Genomic DNA, 8,762 nt, shown 5'->3' with positions numbered 1-8,762 from the left:
GGTTAGATCCACCTGCGAGAAAAAAATCACTGAGCCATACAGAAAAGATCAACTTTAATTTATGAAATGAAGAATCATTCTCAAACTTTGTTAGAAGTTGCACAAATAACTTATGATTGAACCATCAAGAGCTACAGAAGCCTCGCGGCGGGAACGTCTTGGTCCAAGACAGAAGGCAGCTGTGTCCTGAGGCAAGGTGGCAGTTTCGTGGGCTGAGACCCCAGAGGGAACCTGGCCCTAAATCAGGAACACCACGCCCCTAAGCACACTGCAGCCTTCAAACGCTGCCTGCACACCCCCTCCTCCTGCAAGGGACGCGCAGGGCAGAGCTCTGCTTTGGCACATGTCTTCTGCCTGTCCCCAGCCAGGTTCCAGGGACTGAGGAGACACTCCCTCACCTCAGGGATCCCTTTGGTGACTACCTGCCCAATCTGCTCCCAGCCCGAACCAGGGAAACCAAATCACCTGCTCTCCTCCTCAGGTCTATGGCTCAGCAGCCAGAGGAGATGACCGAACTCTGGGGCACTATTTTAAGCGGAGAGGAGCCAACGTGTCTGTCTCTGTCCACAGAGGTAAAATCTCAACCCTGTGACTGCCCACCATTGTGTCACAGAGGCTCCTAAGAGGAATTGAAGGCACAAAAGCAAGACCTGGTGTCTCCTCCAGGCTGTGCTCTCCCCCTGCGAGAGGGGAAGGCGCCAGGCTGCCTCACTGGGTCACCTGGGACAGCCCTGGGCAGGGAGGCACCTCACACGTCTGGGTTAGGGGTTGGTTCCCTGACCACAGCCCCAGCCACTGTGGAGGGGGCTCACAGTACAGCTGTGGGACAGCGCTGATGGGAAGGGGCTGTGGAGGGGAGAGGACGGATAAACACAGGCAATGGGATGCCAGATGAGATGTTCCAGCTCAAGGCTCCAAGCTGAGTTCAAGCCCAGCACCTTTCCCAGCCCAGCAACAACTCCTTCTGCAAGGCCACGGAGAAGGGAGCCTCAGCATAAAACAAGCAGAGCCGGCAGACGCTGGCTGTGCAGGATATTGTCCTGGGAACAAGAAATGCCTAAGAACGGATTTGGTCCAAGAACCGCAGCACTGTATGTGGGACAGGTTGTACCAGCTACTGGGAAAGGCCTTCAGGGTCCTCCCATCCCTGCTCCTGCTGTCCTGAAATCACCTCCTTGGTCACTCGGTCCCTCGGGAGCCTCCCACTCCACTCCCCAAAGCTGCAGGGCTCTAGCAAGGAAGGTGTCCCTATGCGGTCCCCTCCTGCTCAGCCGGAGAGGCTGCAGTTCCCCAGGGCCATGACCAGGTCAGAGGACTGCACTGGAGACGTGGCTGTCCCCAGCACACACTGCAGCCCAGCACCTCCCTGCTGGGATGAGCAGCCCCCTGCTCCCTGGGACAGGCCAGGGTAAAGTGCTCTTGCTCCTGTGGCCAAGCGATCTATCCCAGGCCCCTCGCACACTGAACTTCTCTGCCTTTCCTAGCGACCACCTCCCGGAATGAGTAAACATTGGCATTACAGCATTTCACAGTTGAACCGTAAACTTGGGGGTTGCTCAGCCCACTGTTCCTGTGCTTCGCCTGCCGTCCCGCACCAGCCTGGAACCAGCAACACCCCAGGGGCGCAGACACCCCTAGATAGTTTTGATCTCTGGCGTTCGGCCTTGCGTCAGGCTTTGGCGCTGAGCCTTCACCATCTGCAGACGTTTCCCATGCAAACTGAACTGTGACCAGCTGAGGAGCTGCAGCAGAGCACACGTGATGGGTACAAAGACGAGGAGGTAAAAGCAGCCCTGGCGAAGAGTTGGCTCTAAGGCTGCAGCGGACTCCAGCTTCGGCTGGGCACTCATCATGTTGCTCAAGGGGTTGCGCTGGAAGATGTCATAGCCTGGTGTCAGAGAAGAGTTTGTGAGACTGGGGACAGTGGGGATGGACACTTGTCCATTCTCTCCGAGTGATTGGCTCTGGAGATGCAGAGAGCAGGCACAGCTTAGCAAATGAAGAGCTCTCTGCACCCACCCAGGGCACGGAACACAGTGGAGGACACTGAACTCACAGGTCTGCCCTCTCCTGCCCCCGATGCCTCCCTCAGGAGCCTTACCTGTGTACGCGCAGAGCAGCCAGGTGCCAATCAGAGGTGCGAAGGTCTGGCCTGGCTTGGTGACCAGAGCCACCATCCCAAAGAGCAGCGCTGAGGCCGCCTGCTTCCTACGGTTCAGGACTAGATCCTCATCCACCAAGTCAGTGACCACCAAGTTGAGCAACTTACAGGTCCCTTCTGTGAACACCCGGTTGCTGCAGAACAAAAGGCAAAGCACTGAATAGGGGCACCAAGAAATGACAGGATACTCCTGTCTGAGAGATCAGAGAAAATGGCGAGAGGGATGAGAAAGGTTCCCCAACGCTTAGAGTAAGAATATCAGAAGTCCTGGCTACGGGAGGGGAACACTGCTAGCAATAAGCCTTGTGTACCCTGCTGTGATGCCTTGGGTCAATCCCGACCTGACAGACAGACAGGGCTGGGGACAGGACACGCTGGGCTAACAGGCAGCTGCAGCACATGCCGAAGGCTATGGCCGCAGGCAGGCTGCAGAGAAGGTGGGGAGCTCAGCTCAGCAGCCAGGAGAGGCTGCTGCAGGCTGCCACCAGCACTGCCAGGTCTCTGTCCTCCTGAGCATCGCTGCCTCCTTCACTCTGCTGCAGGCACAGCCTATGGATTCTGCAGTGACCATCGCAAGCTCAGGTCCAGTCAGAGCTGGGAGCCACGGGGCTTCTGTGTGACCCTGGCTACTGCTCCACACCTCCCACTCCTTTCCGTGAAACAGGGACAAGTAATTTCCTCTCCCGGGCGGCAGAGAGCAGGGGAATCAAGCACTGACTGCCTACCTGGCAATGAAGATGCAGAGCAGATACACCTGATCGGGTCCTGCCAGGAGCATGACAACGCTGAGAGCCAGCTTGAGGAAGAAGAGTCCTCGCACCACAGCGTAAACCCCACAGCGGCGGCAGAGGGACAGGAAGTAGAGGTTGTTGAGATGGGGCGCAATGTAGGAAACACCTGAGCAGAGAAGAGACAAAGGCACACATAGCTTGAGGGAGTTTCAGTATCCACCATACCCCAAGAAAAGCTACCAAGAGAGGGGACAAGGCTGGCTATTGCCAACAGGGCTGTAGGACAAAGTACAGAATAACCCCCCCACACATACAGAAGGCTTTGTGGCACAGCACACACTCTCCCTACAGACGGAGGCCGCCTTCCATCAACCTCATGCGCAGGAAGGAAGAAAGTACTTTCCCAGTGTCACGCAGGACCTGGGACTCAGCCCTGGAGCAGAAATGAGAGGGACAGGACAGTGTGACCAGACCTGGCCCACACAGAACCCTCCCAGGGTATCTCTATGACCAATGCCCACAGATCTGGGGCAACCTGGAAATGGTCCATACGCCACAGACAGAAAGGGATTAAATTCAGGGCTGTGCTCCCTGATGCATCGTGGGGACACTACCTCCAGCCACTAATGCTTAGAGAAATATCTCCGTGACGTTTAGGCCACAGTCCAGGACACTGGGCTCATCACCACTAGAAAAGGCTCCAAGTTACTTCTGTGCCCAGGAAGGAAGACGCAGAGGTCCCAGGGAAGCACGTGGGATGTGCATGTGTGAATCTTACAGCCCAGAGACTGGCGTGTGAGCACAGCTCTCTACAGACGGGGTTTGGGAAGAGGGAATCCAGACTCAGACTGCTCCCTCCAGTCCCACCTGAGACTCACCGAGAAGGAAGGATCCAGTAGAGACAGAGATCTGGTCTGACAGCAGGTGCTCCAGGAACAGAGGGAAGAAGTTGCTGTTAAAGTGGCAGTGAAAAACCTGTGAAGGCAGCATGCAGATGAGCTGGTCAGCAGAAACAGCAGTAAGAGAGAACAGAAAAAGCTAACAGCCCTCTGGGCTCTGTTATCCTAGGAGCCCTGTGCCAAGGGACCATGCAGGATGGGCCTGGAGTACTTTAGCAGAGCAAGAGCTTGGCTGTGGAGTTCACGACACTGTAGGCTTTGACACTGCAAAGCTGCAATGCCACCAGCCGTGCCCACTGCATGCCTGGGGTCAGCACCACCTCCCAGCTGCTGAGGTATTGCTCACAGGGCACCTGCTCAGCACAGTGCTACTGGGGCAGGCAGGGCAAGGAGGTGACAGCAGTGACCACAAGTGTTTGGGGGAGACAGTGGCACGGCAAGAGGGAGGAGGCAGCTGTCAGGAGGACAAGGACAAGGCGGCAGTGAGGCTCAAGGCTCAAACACAAAGATGCAGAGCAGCATCAAGAGCCTGCCTGAGGGTAACTGAGGGATCCCTGGGGAGACAGGAGCTGTGACTGCAGCACACAAAGCTGAGGAAAGCTGGGCAGGCTGCCGGCATTTGGTAGTAATCACTGAAAAGGATGACAAACAGAAATGGCAAAAGCCATCTGGGAGGTGGATCCATCTGGACAGTTGAGAACAGTGATGTGAGCCTCAGGAAAGCAGAAGGAGGAGACACTGCCGACAGCCACAAGAGCAAACTGTGCTCCTGAAATCATCCCCACCACGAGCCAGGCTTTGTGGTTCTGCATCCTAGATGGGCTGCACAGAGCTCAGCCAGCCCCCATAATCCAGCCTACACTGCGGAGAGAGGAAGGAACTCCCCACAGCTTGCTCGGGAAGTATCCTTGGGTCACAAGCAGGGAAAGTGGCTACCAGTGGCTGAATAAGCCAGCGTATGCGAGAGTCTCCAAGACCAAGTGGGTGCTGGAAACATCCTTTCCTGGGGAGCTCACACACTGCTGAATCACCATCTCAAACAGCCAGAGCCAGTGCTTATCCTCTGAGTCACGACACATCGCTGCTGAGCCTACCTGGACGAGGTTCATGCAGACAAACCAGAGGAAGTTGCGATGCCGGGAGAGCTGCTGGAGATACTCTGCCAGGGTGATCCTCTTCTCCTGGGGGACGGAGAGTTTCTCGATGTACAGCCTCGAGAGAGAGAAGAATAAAAAAACACAACCATGAATCCCTCACACCAAGCAGGGGAGAGCCCCCAGCTCTCCCTGTGTAGATGCAGAGCTGTCTCTCCTCAGCTCCCATCCCAACTTTCCCTCTCCCTGGCCCAAATCAAAAGTCTACAACAACGTTTGCTTATTGCTAGCAAGAACCACAGGCAATGGGTCTCCCAAAGAATATTTGGCTTCCGAACTCAAAATTCAGATTTCTGCCCATAAAAGCATTCTCCTTTTATTAGCCATTCCACTACACATACGCTCCTCTTCCAGATCCCTGTGTTAGCTCACCTGGCAGATCTCAACAGGATCTGCTGTGTTAGTACAGCATAATGCTGGCAGCTCAATACACGAGACAAGTGAGGCAGCCCAAGGAAAAGCAAGGGAGCAGAACAGGGAAAACCAGCTGCGTTGTGGCCCACCAACACCCCAGCCACTATCAGGCAGCTAAAGCGAGTGAAAGGGTAAGAGACATTCGCTTGTCCAACTCCACAGGAAACGGGCAGCAAGGTGTTCTCATGCTCAAGCAGCATGATAAGCTGCTTCTGACATTTTGCCACTCACAGGCCTCACTGCGTGCTCTAGATATTAACTCATTTCATGTTCCAAACACTGGATGGGCCATACAGCAGGTCAGGGCTTTGCCTCCAGTTTGGGCCAGAGGTGTCACGAGATAGTTTTGTCCTATTTTCAGAAGGCCTTAGGAGCCAGAGTGACAGAGGTGATTCTGAAAACTGTATCAACAGACAAGAACCATAAATGATTAACAAAAATTTGCCTCATCCTGGATCTTTCCACACATTAAGTTCGCTGCAGTGCATAAAAGGACTCTACAGATCTATGCCAGGCCTTTGTCCCTGCTGCAGAATCGATGACACTTACTCTTTTAGGGTTGATTCTTGGTCCCATTTTGCTTTCCCATCAGCCTCAAACCGCTGGCGGAGCAGCTGTGTGGACAGGGTAAAACCAACGATGGAGCAGAGGGCCAGCACGATGCAAAATATGCGAAAGGAAAAGAAGTCCTCTTTGTTCCATACCGCGTAGGACATGAACACAGAGAGGGAGCCTATGGCACTGAAGAGGGAGCAGTAGAAGTTGAGGCTAGTCCTGTCTTTTGCTGAAACAGCCAGATCCGCGAGCAAGGCGTTGTGATGGAGGTCAACCATGGTGAGAAAGCTGTCGTACATGCAAAGGCAAAGAAGGAACTGCAAACCAGGATGAGCCCAGGCAACCCAGAAAGCCAGGAAAGAGATGGCAAAGAGGGGGCCATTGTGGCTTAGCGCTCTGAGCCTCTTCAGAACTACTTCTGGGGAGGAAATCTCTGCTCCTGGCCTGCAAGAGAAAACAAAAATTTTAGACATTTGGACAAAACCCTGCGTGACCATGTATTCTCCCTCTCCAAGGAAGCCATGGAAGGCCCAGACACAAAGACAGCTTTTGCTCATGCAGCAAGCAACCACATCAGATAGCTTCTCCACTAATATGCAAATACACTGCAAATATGGGTTTTAAGAAGGCCAAAAAGCATGAAAGGAAAGGGATTTTTTTTTTTCCTCCAAAGCAAGTCTCTCCCTGAGAGTTCTGCACTGTGTGCACTTTGCACAATGTAAATGATTTCAACGAGCACTTAAAATTTTTCCTAGTTGCAGGAAACCACACCATGATTTTCATCTTGACATAAACACATAAGAAATGCTAATGGCCAACCGTGATCCATGATCCAGGGAGTTTGGGAACAATTGGTCTGAGGCATTTCAGGTGGAAATAATTGCTCTTTCCCACCTGGTGTCTCCCAAACCATGTACAGACACTTTCCAACGCCCCACCAAGAGGCTTGCTCATATAGCAGGGGCTTGAGATTTTAGATGCCCATATGTTAGGTTCTATACCACTCCTGATTGTTAAGGGTTAGGGTCACATCTACCTGATATGTGTGTGACATCCTCTATACAGCCAGCTATTGAAATAACATGCAAAGTGCACTGGACTTCAAAGATGCCAAGGAAAGGAGGTATTTAAGAGTTCCACACCCTGGAAACGATTCCCACACCATTATTTTAAAGCTTCCAGTTTCCCATCTTCTCCCTCAGAGACTAAACAACTTCCCAGCCTCTGCTGGAAGTAGAACATAACTTACTGCTGTGTGCTAAGGAACACTCGGTCGCTCAGCCAGCCAAACAGAGGGTCATTGAGGCTGTTCCAGATCAGAAACACCGTCTAAGAAACAAAACAGGACAGTGAAACAAAGCACAGGAGAGTTCCCGCAAAGACTCAGTTCTGTTACTGAAGCCAGCAGTGCTGAGGTGGCATGCTGAACACCCAGCAGGAACCGTCCCAGCACACCTTCCCTGCCCCATCACCGCTGTACAATTCCCCTGTCTGTGGCAACTGCCACATTAACACAGCAAGGCCAGTGGATTTCCCTGCTTGTGAAACACCCCAACATCCCCAGAGGAAAGGCAGTCTTAAGAACAAAGTCTCTGGGTTTTCTATCCCAGCTTGTTCTATCCTTATGTAAGTGGGAAAAACTGAGAAGCCGAAGTTAGCACTTGCAAGGCTCCCTTGCTCCCTCTCCAAAGGGGGAACACTGCTATTACAAATAACGCACTTCACACTTCCAGCAAGGAGCGGTCTTGGTTTCAGAATTTCTTACTTAAGAGGGCAGAAATCTATGGAAAAGACTAACCTCTCCTATCCAAAAGGACAGTTTATCAATCTTGTAAACAGAAACAAAGGTGTCCACGTAGTACAGGAGGAACACGTTGTGCAAAATGGAAACAAACAGCGACAGGGACCCATAGATCACTGCAGTGGGCAGATGAAAAAGACAAGCCAATAGTCGCAACCCCATGTTTGTGTGGTCAGCGTTCAGCTCCCTCGATCACCTCCATTTCAGATGGGATGTCTTCTCCCAACACCTGCTACATCTTTGTTGGGGCCAATCCATTGTTGCTCCTGCAGGAAAGAAAAAAGAAATAAATAATATAAAATAAAAACAGATTCGATGTCTTAAATGAACTAAAAGTTGAAGCAAATTAATTGGTAAATCTTTGCCAGCAGAGATCAGAATTCATATTGCTTTGAGGAGCTGTTCAAAAGTGGATTGGAGGGGATTTGAGAGACTAAAACCTGTCTGCTGCATTAAAGCTTTTTCATTAAGCTGAGGCCAGGCTGCGGGCTCCCCGGGGTACAACTGTCTCCTCGTGAGCAGGCTGCCCCGTCCTTTACCCTGTAATGTTCTTTGTCATCCAGCAAGTAGCCGATTAGCTCTCTCCAGCTCTTTAAAGGCAAGGTCACAGGAGGAATCAAGCTAGATAGCTGCAAACAACAAAGCAGCCTTCAGAAAACACACCTAGTCACCAACATTTTTAGATACCAGTGTAAATTTTTAGCCAAATAAAAATGGCAACAGCTGTGATGTAATCTCACACGTGCACACTGCTTTCCCCCAGCAGTCACAGCTGACAGCACCTGGACTGGCTCAGACAGGAGTTATTTATGGCAAGCAGTGTTGCTGCTCTGTGGCATGAAGAGATACGACCAGAACATGATGGCATGCAGCTTACACGCTGCTGTCATGCACTAAAGGCAACCAAGAGTCACTTAGCAGCTGTCCAGCTTGTCTTGAGTGGCCTGAATTTGAGGATCGGTGTCTGATATAAAGATGCTTTGGCTGGACAGCAACATAAATGGAAATAAAACAAGTGGAAACAGCAGCCTTATACCAGAACACGAC

General features: G+C 52.2%; 1 protein-coding gene across 1 annotated transcript; it reads right to left on the bottom strand.

Annotated features, from left to right (window-relative positions):
• Positions 1-1,444: 1,444 nt before the first annotated feature.
• On the bottom strand, positions 1,445-7,985 carry TMEM180 (transmembrane protein 180). Its single transcript, XM_009894245.1, has 8 exons — positions 7,713-7,985; positions 7,164-7,243; positions 5,909-6,358; positions 4,886-5,003; positions 3,771-3,867; positions 2,887-3,058; positions 2,102-2,295; positions 1,445-1,888 (listed from the first exon to the last, which is right to left on the bottom strand). The coding sequence occupies exons 1-8, from the start codon at positions 7,875-7,877 to the stop codon at positions 1,635-1,637; spliced, it is 1,530 nt and encodes a 509-aa protein (XP_009892547.1). The 5' UTR covers positions 7,878-7,985; the 3' UTR covers positions 1,445-1,634.
• Between the last annotated feature and the right edge of the window lie 777 nt (positions 7,986-8,762).

The sequence above is a fragment of the Charadrius vociferus genome, unplaced genomic scaffold (genome assembly GCF_000708025.1).
Source record: "Charadrius vociferus isolate BGI_N301 unplaced genomic scaffold, ASM70802v2 scaffold711, whole genome shotgun sequence".
Classification (NCBI taxonomy): domain Eukaryota; kingdom Metazoa; phylum Chordata; class Aves; order Charadriiformes; family Charadriidae; genus Charadrius; species Charadrius vociferus.
The sequence above is the reverse complement of the archived record's forward strand: the minus strand, read 5'-3'. Positions and strand labels throughout refer to the sequence as shown.

What these genes read in the sequence shown, in the direction of transcription:
- TMEM180 (XM_009894245.1), bottom strand. Translation starts at nt 7,877, where the DNA reads ATGGGGTTGCGACTATTGGCTTGTCTTTTTCATCTGCCCACTGCAGTG. An exon ending in TGTCCTTTTGGATAGGAGAG is followed by an intron (nt 7,244 to 7,712) that starts GTTAGTCTTTTC and finishes TTTGTTTCTTAG; the next exon opens with ACGGTGTTTCTGATCTGGAA. An exon ending in TCTGCATGAACCTCGTCCAG is followed by an intron (nt 3,868 to 4,885) that starts GTAGGCTCAGCA and finishes CTGCCTTCACAG; the next exon opens with GTTTTTCACTGCCACTTTAA.